Source organism: Juglans microcarpa x Juglans regia, chromosome 1S, assembly GCF_004785595.1.
Source record: "Juglans microcarpa x Juglans regia isolate MS1-56 chromosome 1S, Jm3101_v1.0, whole genome shotgun sequence".
NCBI lineage: Eukaryota > Viridiplantae > Streptophyta > Magnoliopsida > Fagales > Juglandaceae > Juglans > Juglans microcarpa x Juglans regia.
The window spans coordinates 16726300-16749083 of NC_054595.1; the positions used below are offsets into that span (position 1 = coordinate 16726300).

Sequence of the window (22784 nt, forward strand, 5' to 3'; positions counted from 1 at the left end):
TAGTTTAAGGTTTATAATTGCAGAACTTAAGTAATAAACGCTACTATTAAAAAGTTATTTACTATTTAGGAACTATATGTCTAAAATACTTTTAAATATGTTACATTTGTTTATAAACAAATTTAAAAAGTATTTTTTGAGGTAGAAATGACATAAAAGATCATTTGATTTTTTAATCACCACGACCATAAACTTGATAGAAATCAAATTTTATAATAAAAAAACAATGAAAGTAATCTAATAGAATTTTTAGTAAGTATAATGAAAAGAATTCCTTGAAGGATGCATAAATGAAATAGTAATACAATTATGCATAAGATAAGAGTAAAGTTGTAATTATGTAATAGTTATATGGGATCTTTTACCCATTCACAGTTTTAAGCGCAACTACGTTCCCTAATATTTAGAAAAGTGAGTTTCAAGAAAGCATCAGTGCATTTCAGGGAAATTGATGCTTTTCTTGAAACGTAATTTTTAGATTTTTAATTTTATTATTAAAGTGCTTTTAAAACTATTTAAGTATCATTTAACTCTCGTAACGCAAAACCAAACATGCCTTATATCCAGTAGGAAAACAGCTATTGTTCCATGTGGCTGAATTGGTAACTCGGTATCCTAGGAGGGCGGGTATATTTGGATATTCTCATATGATCTATAAATAATAGTAAGAAATTAATAATAAAATATTAAATAATAATAAAAAATAATAAAAAAATAAAGATAAAATATTAAATAACAGTGAGTTCCAAACACAGCCATATTGCGATTGCTGACAACAATCTTCCTCTCAAGCAAGCATAGGGTTATTTTAGTTAGGTTCCTAATTTTTCTTTATTTCTTTTTTATTATTATTGTATCCCCAGAGCTCAAAATATTTGAGGATTTTGACAGTTTCTTTTTGAGATTGACTCAATTGAGTTTTGAGAAAACTAGAGGTAAAGTTTTGAATATTTTTTTAGTAAGTGTTATATTAGAGTTTGTGAGAGTGGATAAGTAGAATTGAAAAAAAAAAATTTAATATAATTTTTTAGAAGTAATTTTGTTTGAGAAATGCTTTAGCCATAAAATGGATTTTATATAAAAATAAATTTACAAACTGATTGGTTTGATGTACGTCAGATTATAAAATTATTTTTATTATAAGTAGATTTCACGTATCACATAAAGCCAGACTATTTTATAGATTTATTTTTATACAATCTCTTTATAGTTGTAACAGTACTCTTTTTAATTTGAAATTTGTAAAAATTATATTGATTTTTGTATTTGGGTAATATTTGGATAAAAAGTTGAAATAGAAACTTTGATTTAAAGATGCTTTGTTTGATTTGAATAGTCATTTTAGAAATATATTAAACCAAACGTGGTCTTATTGGCACACGCATGATATGGATATGACTCAACCTAAATCATATGATAAATGATATTTGTAATTTTAAAATGTGCAAACTCCATACACTCTCTTTGAAAAAAGTGATTAAATATGAAATCTATATAAAAAATTTAATTTTTTAATTGTAGACACCACTTTTTCAAATTGAGTATGTGGGGTTTGCATACCTTAAAACTGTGTCTAACATTATTCAAATTAAATTTTACCACTCATCATCCTCACACATTATACTTATTTTTATTTATATCTATATATTTTTTAATATTTTTTAATTTTTTTCTTTTTGAACTAATTGAGTTCTTTTATTTATCATTCATACATCATATATTTGGTAAGAAAAAAAATTATATGTGGTATGTAGTGTGAGGTACGAGAATAATGAGTAAAATTTTTTCATTCTAATTATATATTCAGCTTTGTTGCTATATGAATTACTTGCTCATTTTTACATAAGAAATATTTTATTTATAATGAGATCTCGTAAGAATATATTCGTAAATAAATATAATTTGATACAATATATTAAATTATAAAATTATTTTTATTAAAACTACGATCTCTATATCATATCAAATCAAGTAATTTTTAATTTATAATTTCTTTTAGATATATCACTGTTTTCAAGGTACTGGTTCGCATGCGTGTCATGATTCATTCGAGGCTCTTGACACGCATGCCTGAGTGAAGACCCAACACATGTATAAAATGGTCATTTTAATTAAAGAAAATTAAAACTTAAAAACAGAAGAATCGCCCAGTATAATCTGCTCAAATTGACCGCATGCTATATTTTATTTTATTTTTTATTTTTCATTTTTCATTTTTTAATATATTTAAGTATTTTAAAAAAATAAAAAAAATACTTCAATATATTTAAAATTACTTTCTTAATTATTAGATAAAAAAAATTGTCAAGCGACCAACTTAAACGATCAAATACAAAGTAATTTTTTTCAAAATACAAATGGTTGAAAATTAAATAGTACGGTTGGTTTGTGCCTTTCCCCTTAAATTTCTTTAATAGCTTTTCTACCAAATTTTAAGTACAAGTTCAGAGAGCCAGATAATATGAATATTTTGTAAATAATAATGAGATAATTTGTAAATAGTAATCAGATAGTTTAAGTTATAAAATTAATATTTTTAGAGATTTTTAAAAAATAAGAGAAAAAAAAAATTGAGGGAGCAGCCACCGCAGGGGTACACACATTGCACAACCTACGTGGCTGCTAAGCCAAAACGTGTGTTTTGATTCAAAACAAAATGTCGGTTTTGAATTTTCATCTCCATTCAAATTTGTCCTGCGAAACCCTCCTCCCTCGACAGCAACTCGTTTCAGCTTCCTTTACCTAGCGCCTCCCGAAGACGTCGTGTCTCTCTTCAACACCACAGAGCGACGCTCCTCCGTTTGCCCAGCGCCACCCTCCCCGTGAGCTCATTGAACGGAGCAAATCATATTTGAATCTCGCGAAACCCACCCTCCCTCGCCATGAATCCGCGTCGCCTTCCTCTTCCCAACACCACCTCACGACAGCATCTCTCTGTTCAGCGCCACCTTGCGACGATCCTCCGTCTGCCCAGCGCCGCCAATCCCCACGAGCTGATTGAATGAATCTACCCAGCGACAAGTTTTGAACAACTCTGTTTCGCCGTCGTCGCCGCCCCTACTCAGCTTCTTAGGTAAACGTTGTACCATTTTTCCTTCCATATGATTATGTTCTTCTTGTTTAACGAGAAAGGTGAATTTTGGGTTTTGTGAGATGGGTTTCGAAAGACTTAGGACATGGAGAAAAAACCTTACTTTCTGCTTTTGACGATCTCTGCTTTCATAAAGTTTTTGACCTCATCTTTTTCTTCTACTGGAGAGAAACTTTTGTTTGCAATACCCTTTATAGCATTACTAAATAAGTTAACTCGTTGCTTGCTGCCTTCCTTTGTGTGCATTCGAAAAGTACTAATTACCTCGATTTGTTTGGCTTGGCCTAAAGAGTGCACTGATGTTACTGTTTTAAAAACTAGAAAATTTAGAAATGACAAACAATGCACTGATATTATTGTTTCATCTTTCTTAGTTGGGAATTAGATTAAATTAGGAAATAACAGGTATTAAATTAAGAGACATAGACAGATAAAATACTGAACAATATTAGGAAAGTTTGAGAACATTATGATAACAGTGAAGCTTAAGAAATAAGTAGTGTATTATTTTTTTTGTAATTTATAAAGAAATAACTATAATTTTTTGGATTGCAATTGGAATCTCATAGTGGTCACTATTGCATGCAACATTCTAGATCAGGATAAAGCACTTCGAAATTTATATCGGCCCGCTCCCTTTTCACTTTTCAGTGCTGCCATGGTCTACTACTAACTGATCTTAGAAAACGTTTCAAGTATATACATAATGATGTTGGTCTTTTATACTGATTTTCACAACGCTTAGCTTGTAATTAGTATGAGTATGCTAGAATAAGTACAAGCCTTGGGTTAATTGCCAATCCAATTGTGTGAACTTTTCTGGTGTTGTTGGAAACAATGTTGTTTCCCTTGGTACAGATCTTTCATTTGACACTACCTCTGGAAACTTTACTAAACTAAATGCTGGATTGAGTTACACCCAGTCTAACCTCATTGTTGCACTGACAGTGTGAGTATCTGTGTAAAATGACTTCCTTTTCTCTTTACTCAACTATAATTCCTTTTTTGTTGTAATTGAGTGCTATATGCTCTGCTTGCATGTATGTCCAGATATGCCTTCCCTGAAAAATGACATGATGATGTTGGTGAATAAAGGAATGATAAAGGGGACAACCAGAAATCTCGGGGTACATAATGCTTGGTTTTCTTAAAAATCCAGAAAAAATTTACGATTTTTAATTGAGAAAACGGACTCTAGTCCATTCTCATATCATTTTCCCCTTTAAATGTGACCATTTTCAGTCCCTATTGAGTAGATGCTACTGTCTTTTTTATAATCAAGGGGTACATTCTGAATTCTCTTACAATCAACGTATTGAGTCTAATGCTTACCAAGAAAATGAAGAACCACTAGCATATAAATGACACAGGGGGCAGCCGCATGATGGGGTCCAGAAATAATACTCGAAAATAAAAAGCAAATGAGCCATTAATGATATAAAATTATATCATTAATTGAGTATTTTGACTATTAAAGTTTCATCATTACAGTGTTTGTGTTCCTTTTCTGATGAGGTTATGATGGTATTCTTCTATGTCCAAGCTCTTTTTAATGGTTTATGCCCAGCCAAATTTTCCTCATTATGGCTTTCAGTATATTTTGTTACGTTATGTTTTTGTGACTAAGAAGATATGAATGTTTAGTTACGTTCTGTTTTTCATCTTGCACAGGTAGTTGCGGTTAAGCAACTCGACAGGAATGGTTCCTTGGAGGATCATCTTCTTGTTATGCTCCAAATTACTTAATTTGCATCATTTATAGACAGCATTGCATGCTGGTCAAGGGCTTGTGATGAGATTCTAATGATACGACAACTTAACATAGGGTTGATGATCACTTGAAATGTTGCAAAGTCAAACAAACTAAATCAAAGAGTGAGTTTATTTTCATTTTCAAAATTTAAAACTTGGCACAAGCAGTTACAAATCTCATGCTATCTTTATTTTATTGTGTCCATTTTTTCAGACAAACCATGATGTACAAACCATTTCTTCAGACAAGCAGTTTCAAATCTCATGCTCTTCACAATTGATGGTATTTGATTTCTCTGTCATGGCTTTGCAATGTGCCCGTAGCTCTTTTTAATGAAATCTTTGGTATCTAATTATCAAAAAAGCTTTTGATAACTTGATTGTAATTGTGTATGAGGTTTATTTTTTCCTGCTATGGTATAAGAAGCATCTTATTTAGTGTAAAATGACTTTTTTTCACAGGTTGGATGACTTGGATTCTACATTCTCATCATCTTCAAATACTAGAGTAACTAAATGTGGGTTTGATGTTGATGGATTTCGCCATGCTGCTCATTCAAGAGATGGAACATCTAGATCGTTTAAGAGGGGAATGAGAAAGAGTTATGACAGTGTTATTACATTGTTAACGCAGTGTATTACAGTGTTAAGACTGTTATATTTCACTTCATAGAAAATGTATGTGAATTTATTGATTCACAATTTCTCCTTGAAAGAGTAGTCCTCTTTATTTGCTTTTCTTTTATTTTTCCTTTCTCATATTATTCCAAAACCAGATACAGCCTGTATTATGTTGTTATTATTCCGTTTGCATGAAATCAAAAACCAGATACAGCTTGTGTTGCAACTTGATGTAGCCAATTCTTCTAGTTTTATTATGTTGGGTAACTAAATATGTTTTGATTGGGTACCAAGATTATGAGGTAAAAGGAAACAAATTCAAGCTACGACTAATTGCATATTTTTTAAAAAACTGGTACTATCAACTTGAGAATGCAACTGAAGTTAGCTTCATGTTGCACCATTAGCAACAATGGAATGAAAACTGAAATCATTCATGAGATGTGCACAAGCTATTTTCATTACAAAGGTTAATTTAATGAACCTATAGATACCATTTTTGTATATTATGACCAAAACATAGGAGTACTACCATTACAGTTGATCTATTCAATAACAATATATTCCATATAACGTGTTATTTACATACAGTTTATCCGACCAAACCAAAAGTATTACAATTGTGACAAATCAATTTGAGAAACTTGTCTGCTATAGCGGGAAGAATATTTTTCATCTGTATGTCTTGCTTGTATCTTTCTTCTGCAGCCAACCATTCCTTAACTTTTGTATCAAATGGAAGATTCATAATCCAACTAGAAATGCTAGACTGCAAAGACTTTTCTTCCACCTGGCTCTTCCATATCTTATGCATATGTTCATTAATTTTAAGCATAACCTGAGCATAAGAAAATAAAAATCAAACATAACTTACTCCATGTGTGTTCAAGAATACTATAGTCAGATGCCATATCTTCAATAGACCATAGAATGCAGGAATGATGATCATCATACTTGGACTAGGTGATGTGAAAACATAAACAAAAGCTCACCTCATGAAAGTGATACCTTCTTCAATGTTTAATTAACAATTCCATCAATGGCACTATAAAACATATCCATAAGCATTGTCTTCCCTACAAAAACCACAATAGTTATTAGTTGCTTTAGTTAATTGTATTATTTTCAGTAAACCATTTTGAAACAAGTTAAATGGATAGAGAAACTCAAAATGACAGTGAAGGCAAGAGGCTTAAATCCACAGCAACATATTTTGCAGTGATGAATGATTCTGAAAAACCAAAGACAAGTTCAAACACAAGAGTCTATCTCATTTATAGAATTGAATACATAGTAATAGAGCCTAGTGAATGTCTTTGTTATAACATAAAATATGCATGATGAAAGGGATAAAATTAGGAAAATGCTTGGGTGCCCACCAAATGTGCCCACTTAAAGTTTCTCCTAGTTTTTTTTTTTTCTTAAATGTTTAAAAAAGTTATTGCTAATGAATTTGTGTCATGCACTTCTTAACACTATAAGAACAAAAAAATCAAAACACACTAAAGGGCACTTTGGGGGGCATATTTGGAGGGCATCCTCGATGAGCCATAGCTTTCTTTCTTTCCAACTTGCTTCTTTATTTTTTTTTTTTTAGGTTTGCAACTTGAAGAAAGAGAAACTTGCCTCTTACCTTAGACAGTAGCTGAATAAATTGTAGGCGTAATCCAAAATAGTTTCAATTTTATAATCATGCTATAATCATGCAGCAATTATCAACTTATCACCATTCCCCTAGCCATACCATTAACAAATTTCAATTCATTCCAACATGGTACTTTCCTTTTGGTAATAACATTTATTGAGTTTCAACTCAATTAACTTGGACTCTTTAGAGTTCAATAATTGGCACAAGGGTCAAAACCGTAAATTGAACGACTTGAAAATTCACGAAATACTTGGTCAGTTTACACGCATGAATTTCTTAGACTCGGTTACACCAAATATTACTAAAGAAAGCAGTATACAATTACATAATCTTCATCAATCTATTAACATGAAGTTAGAAACTTTCTTCATCGTATACAAACAAGTTTAGTTTGAATATCCAGCACTCATCTAAGCCTTCAAGTCAGCATAGGTTAAGTGAGATTGACATTTAGGAGTATGAGAACCTGATGGAAGCTTTCATGAAATGGTTTTCTAACTGAACCAGATTGATACAGCACATGCTTGAAAGCTGAAAAATCCAAAATCCAAAACATGAGAAAAGATTCATTATCTATCTATCACTAGACAAAGACAATGGTGGTAACAGGGGCAACTAGGGCAAAGGCTAAACGTAATAAACATTTCTCTAACAATGGTGGTAAAGCAATATTAAACGTAAGCTATCATACAATTAAATCCTAGAATTTCATATAACATAACCCCAGAATTTCATATAATCCTTTTTGAAAGCATTTTATAAGAATAACTACCTTAGCTCATCTGAGGGGGTGCTGGGTAGAGGGAGATTTGACAACAATGGAGGTGCTGGGCAGAGGGATGGTTGCAGCGTCAGATAGAGGGAGGATTGGGGGAGACAATGGGCGACGCGGGGGTGGGGTGGGAGAGGATGCGGCCCGCTGGGGTCGAGTGGGAAAGGTGGGGAAAGGATGGTCCAGACGCGGCAGTGGGGGTGGGGGAGAGGATAGACGAGACGACGGGGTGGGGGTGGGGGAGAGTGCAGACAGAAAGAAGCGGGGGATGGGGGAGAGGAGGTCTACCGGGAAGAATGGGAAGAATCTGAGACATGCGTGAGTTTTGTGCAGGGAGAAAATGGTAATTTTGGTAAGGTGTGCAGTGGCTTCTGCCAATGCTCCCAAGAATTTTTCTTGTTTTATCTATTTTCCTTCAAAGTTAAAACATCGCGAGGTAGATAAATAAAATCTCTCCTTAAGATTTTAATTTCCATGTGAGCTATGTTTAGGATCACTACTAAACCATGAGAGATTAACTAAGCATTTAAAGATAAATTATTAATTACTCTCAAAATATATATGGAATGTTGTTTACGTCCAATCGCAAATTACCATATCATTAAATTTATTTACATAAGCATGTTTTAGTCACTGGCCATCCCGTGATGGTTGAACCCGCGTGGTCCGGCCAGGCGGTGGCTGGATTTTACCCTCTACCATGGTGGAGTTTTCCCTATATAGTTTTTATTAATAATGAATAAATGGACGGAATAAATGACGGAGTGATCAAACTCTAAGGGAATGCTTAGAGAATATAATGAGATGAAAAATCTGTAAGTAGAAGTAAAGTTGTTTGTAAATAATAGTGAAATGGTCTGAGTTATAATATTTTATTGAATTTTAAAAAAGGAAAGAGAAAATTTAGAATAAAAATATTTTAAAATTAAAATATTGTTATTAATATAATTTGAAATTTGAATTTGGAAAAAGTTGAATTAATTTTTATATTTTGTTTAAAAATTTAAAAAAATTGTAATAATTAGATAATTATTAAATAAAAAAGTTAAAAATTTAAAGTTAAAAAATACTTATATTTAAGTGATATTTAAAAAAAAAATGAAATGGAATAAGACAAAACTTATTTCCAAATAACCCCTAAAAGAGAAAAGGTAGAGAAATCTCACCTGCTAGGCGATTGGGGGCGGAGGTGAATATGGCCCACTAACCAACCCATGGTGGTTGAACCCACGTGATTTGGTCATATTGTGACATTGTGGCATGGGTCACCACGGGATAGTCAGATTCAACATTTTCCCACGGTGGCTGAGTTGGGGGAAAGAAGTAGAGCTGTGAATTAATCAGTCTGTACGATTGCTCGCCGGCCTAATACTCGAATCGAAATCAACTCGTGAAAGAAAAAGCTCAATCATGAAAATAGAAATCTACTTGTTTAGTAAATGAGACATATTCGATTAAACTCATATCGACTCGGTTAAGACTCGCTAAGACCTCATTCATTTATGTCCGACTCGACTTGTTTATGTCCGGCTCGACTTTTCAACTCAATTCAATTAGAACTCATCTATAAATCATGAATATAATATATATATATATATATATATACACGCTTTAAATTTAATAATATAAGTATATCATTTATAATGAAATAGTAGCATGTAACCCAATTATCCTTTATATTAAGGGTCTGTTCGAGGTTGCGTTAGGAATCTTAAAAAGTGCTTAAATAGCCTTAAAAATACTTTAACGAAAAAATTATTTTGTTTGGGTGTTACATATTAAAGTATTTTTTAATTTCAAATAAGCTAAAAAGTACATTTAAAAAAACATAATTTTGATGTTTTTCCTCAAATGCATTTTTTCAGATAATCTGAAATGTACTTCAAATTTTAAAAAGACTGACAATTGGCGAAAACACCCATACAACTTTCAGATAATTATAACTTTTAAACTTTTAAAGATATGGTTATAACCTTTAAAAAATCAAATAATCATCATTTCTACTTTAGAAAACACTTTTTTAATTTGTTTCCAAATAAATGTAACATGTTTGAAAGTGTTTTAAACATATGGTTACCAAACAGTAAATAACTTTTAAATACTAGAACTTCTACTTAATCTATAATTTATAAGTCCTATTGCTATAAGGTATATTTCTCATGACAATCTCAAATATGCACTAAATATAGTCCATAATTATACGTTAATTTTTTGGGAGAGCCTAAGGGCCGAACAAAGTGCTAATGTGGGATTTACACCCTCCAATAGACTTGTGGCATGTATGATTTCTAACAAATGAAAAATAGAAGCGATTGTAGGTAACCAAATCTTCAAATCTTGTATACTTCATCTCTCTCTCCCGATCCTCGATCTCCCTTTCAGACTCTCTCTCTCTTCTCAAGCTAAAACACTTTCTCTCACCCCTCACTAGCTCTCACTCTCTCTCCACTCAAGCCATCACACTCTGTTTGTGTTTAGAGTCTAAATGCAAGGAAATGAATTTGATACTTTTTTAACTATGTGGAAGATTGTTTTTTGTTCAATGCTCTCTTCAATACAGTGCTCTTCTTTGGCACCGATTAATAGGAACAAATGTTCTTCCAACAAGCTTTTCCAAAACAAAGAAAATCTCTGCTTATGCTTACTTATCAATTTGTGCCTTATATATAAATTCATCATCACCGAGCAGACATTCGACTTGAGAGAGAGTGGCGGGAGAGAGAGAGAGGGGGGAGAAAGAGAGAGTAACGAGGGGATGGGGATGTGCGAAGTCCTTGAGGCTGGTTGTATTCTTAACTTCTTAGGAAGCACACGTGTCTCAATTTTATTGGAGGATATAAATCTACTTTTAACACCATGTCTGATTTGAAGTTATTATCTAATTAATTAAAGTTTCACGTACTACAATATTGGAACCATACAAGAAATATATTCATAAAAATGTTATTAAATCTTATAATTCAATCTAAGGTTATATATTAATTGTAAAAAAATTATTAATTTTCTTTTTATTTAGTATTCTTAATTATTCAATTCGTTCAGAAATAAATAAAAAATAAAAATAGTATAAGCAAAACTTGAGTAACAACTCAACTCAATCTGGACTTGTTAAAGAGCATAGGTCAAAAAAAAATGAGAAATGATATTTCCAATTGGAGAGTCATTTAAATCTCTGATAGATGGGCCAAAGGATGCAAAATAAAGGGCCCACATAATGGGCCCAATGGGACGTGAAACATACAGGAACACTGTAGGTTCGGGTTCACACGGTCATATATTGCCTCTGATAAGATTATTATAGTAACCAACCTTACTAGCAAATATATACTGCCGAGGGAACAACGAGATACTCAGGGTATTATTCCCAGGGATGTCAAACCGTTCTTTTCGGGATCATATCCCGAGAATATGGTGATCAAAATCCCGAGATCTAAGGAAAAATATACTATCCTTATCAATGATAATTCACCCTTTTATAAGGGACCAACACCAATAAACATAGGTACGATTTTCAGATTCCTTATTTTTTTTTTTTTTACCAAGTAATATATCCATATTTATGGCGTAGGCATTAGAGGAGCATCAGGCACACCAAGACCCTTTTTTCTTCCTTATTGCAGGTCCTTGATCAAGATTAATTGGTGGTGAAAAACGTCATTAGCATTGGCGCTGTCTGTGGGATCTCAAATCTGCATATAATGGTTTTCCATAGGAACTTGGTGATATTTCTTGTCGTGATCATCTCTAGGGACTCTGCCTCCACCCATTTGATGAAGTAGCCTATAGCAACGACCATGAATCTTACTCCTTTCCTTGGATGGAGGGGTCCTACTAGGTCCACCCCCCTCCCCCCAACTATGCGAACGACCATGGGGACATTATGGAGGTCAACTCCACTAGCAGAAAGTGTGATATAGGGGCAAACATCTGGCACTTTGCACATCTCTTAACGAATTCTTTCACGTCCTTGAGGGCATGAGGCAAATAGTAGTCTGCCCACATAACCTTTCTTGCCAGAGCTCTTCCCCTAGAGTGGTTCCAGCATGCTCTTTCATGCACCTCCGCTAGGACGTATTGTGCCTCTTGTGGGCAGATACACCTTAGCAAGAGGGTCATGAAGCCTCGTTTGTCGGCTGGGAGTTCTCCCATATCTAGGTACCTCGCCATTTCTTGTGCCCATTTTGGCTCTCCGAGTCCTATCTCTACGACTTCGATCCCAACAACAGGGACTTTTATCACCTTGCTTTCAACCTCCCTTGGAAGGTAGAGTCTTCCATTCCTGAGGAGGTTCATACCAATTTGTCTGCTATGCTCTCCTTTGGTAATTGCTCAATGCTAAAATGGTGAAACCAGTCTCGCTTCTCCCATATCAACTGCAAGTACTTCGTCAATTTTTTGCCCTTTGCTATGTACAACACCAACACCTAATTAACAACCATTTAGGAATCTGCCTTTACCTCAACTTTGGTGGCTCCTAGTGCCTCTGCTATCAAAAGTCTCGCCACCAGCGCTTCGTATTCGGCTTCATTGTTGGTAGTTTTGAAGGCGAGTTTTGTCATGTAGTGGTGTTCATGTTCAGAGTCACTTACTATATATATCCCTACTCCCTCGCCAGTAAAGCAAGATGAGCCATTGACAAAAACCCCCCAGGGTTTTTCGATTGGGGTAGTAGTTATGACTTCGGGAAAGTCAGTAAACCAATAAAAATGCCAAGGCTTGCCCCTTTGTCGCTCATCTCATGAGGTAATCAATGTCGAATTTGCCCAATTCAATTGACCAGCTCACTAGGCGTCTAGAGGTGTTTGGTTTTTGAAGTATCTTCTTGAGGGGAGCTTTCATTAAAACCTTAATGGAGTGAGCTTAGAAATAAGGTCGCAACTGCCTTTCTGCCGTCAACAGCATGAAGGCTAGCATCTCCATTTGTCGATATCTCGACTCTGCTCCCTTTAGGGCACGACTTGTGTAATACACCGATTTTTGAACTTGTCATTCCTCTTTGACGAATGTCATCGACATGGCATAGGGAGAAACTGCCAAGTATGCATAGAGCGTGTCTGCTTGTTTGGGCTGGCTTAGCAACTACGGGTTGGATATGTATTGCTTCAACGCTTGGAATGCCTTGTCACAATCGTCGTTCCAAGGGTGTACTTTGCGCAAAACCCTAAAAAACAACAAGCTTTTGTCGGTAGACCTGGACACTAATCTATTTAATGCTGCCACTTTGTCGGTTAGTCTCTAGGTTTCGTTGATATTATGAGGGGGCCTCATCTCCATGATTGCCCTGATCTTCTCTATGTTAGCCTCTATGTCCCTTTCAGACACTATGAAGCCCATAAACTTTCTTGAGTCGACATCAAAAGTGCATTTTACCAGGTTCAACTTCATTTTGTACTAACTTAGCACGTGAAGGCTTCCTTCAAATCTTCCAAGTGTTGGGTTGGTTCTTTACTTTTGACTAGTAAGTCATCGACATAAACTTCCATACTTTGCCTGATTTGTTTCTTGAACATTCGATTCACAAGACTCTGGTATGTCACCCTAACATTTTTCAAGCAAGAGCATGACCTGATAGTAGTATAGCCTTCGGTCTATCACAAATGAGGTTTTCTCCTAGTCCTTTGGGTTCATTCGGATTTGGTTGTAACCTGAGTAGGTGTCCATGAATCTCAACATCCGGTATCTTGCCGTGGAGTCGACGGACACGTCAATCCGTCACAGTGGGAAACTATCATTTGGGCATGCTTTGTTAAGATAAGTGAAATCCACACGCATTCTTCATTTTCCTTTGGAATTTTTTACTTGTATGACATTGGATAACTACTTAAGATAGTGGGCTTCCCTAATGAACCCTGCAGCGAGCACTCAGTCAACTTCTTCAACTATGGCTACATATTTCTCTATGTTGAATGACCTCTTTTTCTAGCAGAATTTTTTTATGGCGGGGTTGACACAAAGACAATGCTCGACTTCATTGTCTATTCCCGACATGTCCCCTTGGCCTTATCTCCATGATTGCCCTGAAACAATTGCTAATTGTGTTTTAGGGCTTCTTGGACCCCAGGCTAGAGTCTGGTCCTAACTCGTGACGTGGTTTTCGGTTGCTCTAGGTGGAGGGCTATTAGTTCTAATGATTCGTTGGGTTATGCATGCTATAGAATGTCTTCATCCCACGTCTCTACACCTTGGTCAAGAAATATAGGCTGTGGGGGTGGAACTTCGTCTTGACCCTCGCTGTTCGTAATACGGATGTTTGCTCCTCTCAAACTAAGCTTTTTCACGTAGCACTCTCATGCTAGGGCCTGCTATTGTGCTTAAAAATATCTGCAAGTGCACAAAATCGCAACAAGTAATAAAGTGTTTTAAAGAAAATGTATATCGAACCCACAAGGAATAATTATGTTATTGAGTATTGAAATTGATTAAATTGATTATTATTTGGAAAATCAAAATTTAAAGAATAGATTATCGAAATTAAACTGAAGAAAAGAGCAATAAAATTTAGATTTTAAAGATAATAAGAATATATCTAGAGTGTTTGATTTTACCAACAAATCCTACACAATTTATTCTTCATTGTTATAGAATCCAAATTATCTCAAGTTGATGATAGAAATTTCTTAACTATTCAATATTTTCTTTCGAACAATACCAAAAATATCTTCAACTAATAACTCCATATCTCTATGTGAATTTAACTAATTGGAGAGTCATTAAGTTCTTTAAATTTTTTCTTGAAAATCACACTAATGGCACTAAAATATCTTTACTTTTGCTCAACTAATGGTGCTTAATTTTATAAATTTAATCATAAATCATCTCTCAGTCTCATTGTGATTCAATAGATCGAACAATAATTAGTTAGAAAATTGTAAGTATTCAGAACAAGGAATAAACACTCAATCATAGAAATATTGAAAATAAAATAACTTAGAATATAAATTGTGTGTTCAATGCTAGACTACATCAAAGGTCTAGAAAATAGAATTAATTCATAATGAAATTAAAAAGATAAAGATAAAACTAGTGTTTTTCGTCGGAATCAGTTGATGAAGCATGCGACTCTTGCCTCTACCATTCAGATCTGCCACTTTGAAAGAAACTTAAATGATAAACTCTGGACTATTGAAATCTAAAACTCAAACTCTCTTATCATCTATTCATCACACAAGAAGGGATTTGATCTGTGCAAAATTGCAAGTGCACAGTATCGTAGTTTTATAGTAAAATGATAAGAAGAGTATCGTCCTTAGGGATTAGTAACTTACTTTTGACAAATACCGAAATTATATTAATTTTGACTTTATTTAGAAAAGTTACTAAAATTTTTGTAATTGCAATTTAAAATAAAATTAATTCAAAGAAAATACTCAAAGGAAAAGAAAACTGTTTGTTCGAAGATCAAATTAATGGGAAAGAAAACTTCTAGGAAATCGATTTCACCTAATCCCTCACCATGCTTTACTTATCTAACTAATTAAATTTAATTCTCGCTGTTTGTTAGCAAATCTCCACAAACATCGAAAAGCCTCTTTCGATGGTCAATTGAAAATTATTCTTGTTCATCATTTTACACAAAAGTATGCAAATTAATAAAGCAAGAAAGCAATAAGATCAAAGATTTTAATATTACATAGGTTTATACAAGTCTTTCGATCTTTATATTTACCTATGCCAAAATATCTATGATCTATCCTATAATTCCCTCTTTCGATAGCAAATCACAGGATTAAAATCATCTAATTAGTGGCCAGTTAATTAGAAGCAATAAGTTCAGAATAAATCAGACAAACATAACAAAGAATTACTTCAAATTAGCATAGAAAAGCAAGCATAGTTCAGAACTAGATTATATCGTTTTCCTAGAATAAAGAAAATTTAATTCATGCTAAAAATTAAATTTAACATAAAATAAATTCACTATAATTTTTCTGAGAGAAGAATAGAAGAAAATGCTCCTCGCAATCCCAGCCTCTCAATCGCAAGTTGCAGCGTCCAAGATTAAAAAGAAAAATCCTCCCTCGTCAAATGTGCAAAAAGTAAAAAAAAAAATCTGCTATTTTTTTATTTTTTTATTTTTTATTTCTTTCTCCGTTTTACGTTGCTCTCTTTCTTCGAAAAAGTCAAATTCAAAAGGCCCCCATCCAAAGACCAGCTCACTCCTTTTTGAATTCCATTCCGTGCGACCAAAAGCCAAAGACCCAGACTAGTCACAAGCCCACACAAACCATGAAGACCAAGTCAAAACTGCTATGTTCAGACGATAGGCTTGTAAAATTTGGTCTTCAATTTCTTTAAATCTGAAATAAATTTAAATGACAATGATGAAGCCTAAAATTAACAAAAATAAATAAAGTTAAGCTAAAGTTTAAAGTTAAGAAGTGATAAAATATATTAAATTATTCAAGTCATCAAGATTAAATAGATATCAAAATTTAAATCTGGAAACAAGATAAATGTAGTTACAATCTAGCCTAAAGATCTGAAAAATAGATTCTAAAAAGAAAAGTTAACATAAAAGAAATTATTTCAAGGATAATGGAATTATCTAAAATTGAAGATTCAGTAATAAGTGGCTTGATTTACGGAGTTCAGGAGGATTTGGTGGTCAGCAGATTGATTTCGGAACTCGAAAGGTCCCACTGGGTAGATGCCATGTACGCTGAATATAACTGATCTCCTCGCCTACCGAGAGGAAAGACTCCTGACCAGGATGATAGAACCAACTCGCCAACCTACAGAGCGGCAAGGCTGTTTGCCTTTGCTAGTTGTTGCCCACGATGTCATTTAGACTAGTCGACCAATCTAGTCGCCTGGAGCCTTGCGCCCAGTCTTTGCGCCCAGGAGGTAAAATATCTCTCTTATCACCTAACTCTTGTCGCCAATTCTAGTCGCGAGTGATCTCTGTACGTTTGGGTATTGAGAGCAATTGAGGTACTCTCAAACTCTCTCACTACTATTCCTTATTTTGTTATTACTTTTCATCTATTTTTTTACTATTATTCATTAGTTTTCACTATTATTCAATATTCTATAATTACTTTTTCACTATTATTCACAAAAATTCTCAAACACTTTCTTTATCCAAAAGGGCGTGCCTCTCATCGGTCTGGATCCGTAGTCTCTTCTTTTATACCAAAATGCTCTCATTTTGCACTATGCACTTCTCATTCCTTCAAAATAAAGAAAAATATGTACAAATAAAATAAAATCAATAGTATTGAAAGAAAAATGACACTTTTCATAAATAAAAGAGTAATAAAAATCACATAAAATAACATTTATCACCTGCTCACCTCGGACTTTGCCAATTCTCCCTTCTGTCGGGAACTTCATCTTTAGATGGTAAGTGGATGTGACTACTCTAAGGTTGGTTAAGAACGGGTGTCCCAATATGATGTATTAGGACAAGGGGTCTTGACGACAAGAAAGTCGACCATAATAGTGGTGGTCTGGGCTCCCTTTCTGACCATGACTACATCTCCTAAGAATTCCTTCAATGGTGTAGGCGACAGCCTAGAGTATATGCCCATTTTGGTGAAGGTGTCTCAAAAAAGGATATTGGCTGAGTTTCCATTGTTAATCAAAACTCATCGAGTGGTGTAGTTGGCGAGCAACAGTCTTACCACCAATGCATCATCATGCGGGTATAAGACCCATTCACAATTTTCTTCCCCAAAAGAAATATTCTTCGAGCCCCTGCCTTAGCTGCTTGTGTGGTCTATTAATCACGTTTACTTCCTCGTATGTTGCTCTGCAGGCATGTGCTTGTCTACCAAACGCTGAACTTCCTCCCCCGGCATACACTCCTACTATAGTACATATCTCACCAAGAGGTGCTCTGTTGTGGTTTGAATCCTGACAAGGAGCATCTCGGCTAATTATGCCCAAACTACTACGTGGTGTTATAGTATAGTTCAGGGTGTCGATCCACAGGGAGACGAAAGAAACACTACAAGATGCAAGCTAAAGGAAAATATCAAATGATAAGATGACAAGAATCTGAAAAGTATTTTAAATTCTACCTAAAATAGGTAATTAAAATGAGATTAGGGCACGAATAAAAAGGTAACTAAAGTTTCAGGTTTTCATCAACTGGATCCAACACTTTGATTTTTCCAATCCAAACTATATATACAATTAAGAATTATAACACCAAATTTCTAATTGGAAGATATGACAATATGCTCATCTAATTTTACAAAGTTAACTCTAGAATCTATTCCCCCTTTAAAAACCACAGTTTCATGTATAAAAATGAAGATCAGATCTAAAGACGACCCTATATTCACAAACAATAGTGTAGCAAAATATCACATCAATGATATGAAAAACTTGTTTAAGTCACAATCATATATTCATAATCCTATAGCTCAACAAAATCAAAACATAGCAAGATTTAATATAATTGTCTCAAACTTATAATATTCAAAACAAATAGAGAATTTAATTCTAGAATCTTAAACAATAAAACTTAGTTTGTGAGTTGAAATATAGTCAAACTATTTTCACTAATCAATTTATGCCCCAAGTTTTACCTAAACTTTAGTTCTCCATTGGAGCACCAATAAAATATATTATTTTTTTCCTCCAACCCTGTACATCCTCCCTTCAAAACTCCCCTAATGATATGCTTCTCTCAGGTATAAAAGAAACCCTAACGTTTTCCTGAATCCTGCATAAAAAACTGTCTAACTTTTAGGACTCAGATTGATAGCATATGCACTTCAAGATTTAGAATTTAGACATGTTTATCAGATACAAATTTGTAGCCCTTTAAGATAGTTTTCCAACGCATTAAGAATCACATCAATCAAATGTGTGAGTAGAAAGTTATGATCAAAATACTAAGGTATGTTCAGGCTGTCTCCTAGCGCGTTTCAAACTTGATTTCTTGCGGTTTACTTTTTTTTGTTTTCTTGAATCGGATTACTCTCAAACCCACCTTATTTGAAGTTATCATTTATTTGATATTTTGGAATATTATCCCAATGTTGAAGTCTTCTCATGTTGAAGCATCATTGGTTTGCTGAAAGTCCACACGTCTATCTACATTGAAAGTCAGCCCATGTTAAAAATAAAGAGTCCTTATTACTTGAAAATCTTGCTCAATTCAAAATTCATGCTTTGTTAACAACTCTTGGGAATTATTCCAATTTAGAATTTTTTTTGAATTTGACTGGGGTTTAGCTCTCTGTTTTATGGATTCTAAAATTGAACATAAAAATGTGTTTAGAAATATCTAAAATAAATAGAACCTAAGTTCAAAAATACAAATTAATTTTTATGATTTATATTCATATTTTAGTATTTTAGTCTAATAATAGTGTATTTATAGTGCACTTTTGTATATTCATCACACCCCTAACTTTTTTATTTCTAACTCCTAGCAATTTCTATACAGAAGAGATGAAAGAAACTAAATCACTAAAATAGGTCACCAATTCACACTTTCTAAATTCACATATCAAATAATCTAAGGAATACAATAACCCACTAAGATGAATCCCCCTATAGCAATTCACAGAGAGTGTGTGTGTTCTCCAATCCATAACCATCTTACCACTAACCTTGACCCATGCAATATCAAGAACATCTCAAGCAAAAGTTTCAACTACATAACTCATGGGTATAATAGTATTTCGTGTAAGGGCTCTCTCTATGGAGTTGACAAATGGTGTACACACAATCACATGGAGATTTATGTAATTATGAATAAACAACAAGTAAATATTGATCTTATGACAGAAACACTAACAAATGAGAATTCAACCATTCTTTCCACATGCTTACTTGAGATTAGATCGGTCAAAATAAAAGGTTGCAATGTGGCTCGTGTTAAGCTATATAAAAAAGGAGGAAGAAAGAAAATGATTCAAAAACTTCCAAGTACATACCTAGTGAATCTTATTAAACATCTCATTAAACCATATTCCTCACTTGATGTACTCTTCAGCCTTTCAAATCACCAAATAATGCCTCTTTTTTTTTCAACAATTTGGTGAACAAGTATATGTCACCTTAATATTCTGCTATTTCTACCCATCCTTGGTATTTTTACCTTTGAAGCTAACTCATTTGAACAACTAGTAACTCGTGTTCTTTCCTTTGTTTTTATTTTTTGCAAAAAAAAAAAGAATTCCACATCTAGTATACACTTGGAAGTAAAAAGAATAGGAAAAATCAGTGTATAGGTTACACTCCAATGTGGAGAGGTATGGATAATGTAGGTATATGAAGAAAAAAAGTTATATGTTTCTTGGCTCAAAGTTGGCTATTAAAGGTCTATAATTGAAAATATTGGCTTGAAAGGCTCAAACGTTAATCCTAAGTTGACCTTCATCATATCCCAAGTATATCCGCCATTATACCACAAACCATGCAATAATATTCTTAAAAGAAGTGCCCAATTAAAAAAATAAAATCAATGAACACTTATCACAATTTTCAGTATTTATTGGAGTTCAATCTTCTCTAAAACTCACACATAAAGACTTAAACAAAAGAGTTCTCTAGATATATGTGTCATACCACCATCTTACCACAAGACTTAGATGAGTGCATTAGATATCCTGTGAATACCTCAGTATAATGATCAAGATGGGTTTTTGTTGAATTCACTAAGGTGGTTATATATGAGAATGAGCACACATGTGAAACGATTCACGTATGATGCTAATTAAAAAAATTTTATGTCACATGTAAAAGTGTCACAGAATTCCAACAAGCATTTGTAAATGCATAATTTGCACCATCTCCCAACTTAAACGAAACATTGACATCAATATTTAAGAATCACAACTGTATGGATAATAATTGAAGAGTATAGAATACACCTAATGTGTGACATGGGCAGCCCGATAAACATAAGAGATGACAAACTGAAATGACGAAATAACACTATCCTGCAAATAGAAAACAAAAAAAAAATAAACAACACTAAAAAAGAAAGAAAAGGAACCGAAATAAAAGAAAATTAAAGGAAAAAAAACATACCTGTATGGTAGAGTCAAGGTTGATAGACTGGGTTTGCAAGTGGAATGTCTTCCACTTCAGAAATTTGCCTATTAATAAATATTTTTAGATGTTGACCATTTACTTTAAAGATCTAGACATCCTTATGGTCCTCTATTTCTACCGTCTTGTTTTCAGAAACATGTTTCATTGCAAATGGGTCAATCCACCAAAGCCAAAGTTTTCTTGGGTGCTTGTGAAGTATATAATCATATAAGTATACTCGAATATTAGGTTTAAACGTCTCCTTAAGAATATTTTTATTATGAAACACTTTCATTTTAACCTTATAGATTTTAGAGTTCTCATAAGTATCATTTCTCAACTCATCTAACTCGATCAACTAAAATTTTCCAAACTAACCAACCTCTCCTAGGTCAAAATTAAAATGTTTGATGGCCAAATAAGCTCAATGTTCAAGCTCTACAAATAGGTGGCAAGACTTTCCAAAAACAAGCCTACAAGGTGACATACCTAAGGGAGTTTTGAAAGCTATACAATAAACCCAAAGTGCATCAACTAGTCTTAAAGACCAATCTTTACGATCTGGGTTTATTGTTTTCTCTAGAATTTTCTTAATTTCTTTATTGGCAAGTTCTACCTGTCCACTTATTGAGGATGGTAGGTAGTAGAAATTTTATGAACAACCTCATATTTTTTCATCAAAGCCTCTAATGAACGGTTACAACAGTGTGTGTCCCGATCACTAATGATAGCACGTGGTGTACCAAACCGAGACAACACATTTTCTTTAAGAAATTTGATTATCGTCTTATTATCATTGCTCCTACAAGCTGCTGCATCTACCCATTTTGACACATAATATACTGTTACAATAATATATTGGTATTCAAAAGAAGGAGGGAACGGTCCCATGAACTCAATATCCCATTAATAAAAAATTTCAATCACTAAGATCGGGTTTAAGGATATCATATTACAACTGGACAAAACTCCTAGCAACATCTTTCGCATGAACGATAATAGATGTTTGTATCTTTAGACAAGAAGGACAAATAAAATCTACACTGCAGAATTTTTGCCTCGATTTTTTTCATTGAAAAATGGCCCTCACAAGCTTGGGTATGACAAAACTCTAAGATGCTAGCAATCTGCTCATCAGGGATACAACGCCTTATAATTTGGTCAGGAAAATATTTAAAAAGAAAAGGTTCGTCCCAATAGAAATTGCGTACTTCAGTTATGATTTTCTATCTTCTTGCGCGCTCCAATCTACCGATATCTTGTCTACAATTAAATAATTCACAATATGAGCAAACCATGATAAAGAGAAACTAGACAATAAATGCTCATATGGAAAATCATCCATAATTGGCATGTCGTCAGTGGTGTCCTCAAATGTGAGTCTCGAGAGATGGTTGACCACTATATTTTCAACTTATTTCTTATCTTTGATGGTGATGTCAAATTCGGCCTGCGGAAGTAAAATCTACCGTATTATTCGCGCTTTAGCATCATTCTTTGTGAGAGGTACTTAAGGGCTGCATGATCTATAAAAATTGTAATAGGAGAACAATCAAGTAAGCACGAAACTAGTCCAAAGCAAAAATTATAGCTAACAACTCTTTTTTAGTGGTTGAGTAATTCATTTGAGCATTGTTTAGAGTTTTACTAGCATAGTAAATGACATAGGGCTTCATTTCCCTTCGTTTATCAAGGACAACACCTACAACATAATCACTAGCATCGCACATAATCTCAAAAGGTAAAGTCCAATCAGGTGGCTGCATTATGGGTGCTGAAATTAGTTTGCCAATTAGCATTTTAAAAGCCTCTTGACAATCTTGTGTCTACTCAAATAAGGCATTTTTAGCTAGGAGCTTGCATAGCGGTCTAGATATGGCAGAAAAATTTTGTGTGAACCTCCT

The 22784-nt window shown here is 33.8% G+C and overlaps 1 protein-coding gene across 1 annotated transcript; it reads right to left on the bottom strand.

The window, feature by feature from the left end:
• Positions 1-11739: 11739 nt before the first annotated feature.
• Positions 11740-12177, bottom strand: LOC121247360. Its single transcript, XM_041145723.1, has one exon. It carries the CDS (start codon positions 12175-12177, stop codon positions 11740-11742), a length of 438 nt encoding a protein of 145 aa, XP_041001657.1.
• Positions 12178-22784: the final 10607 nt, after the last annotated feature.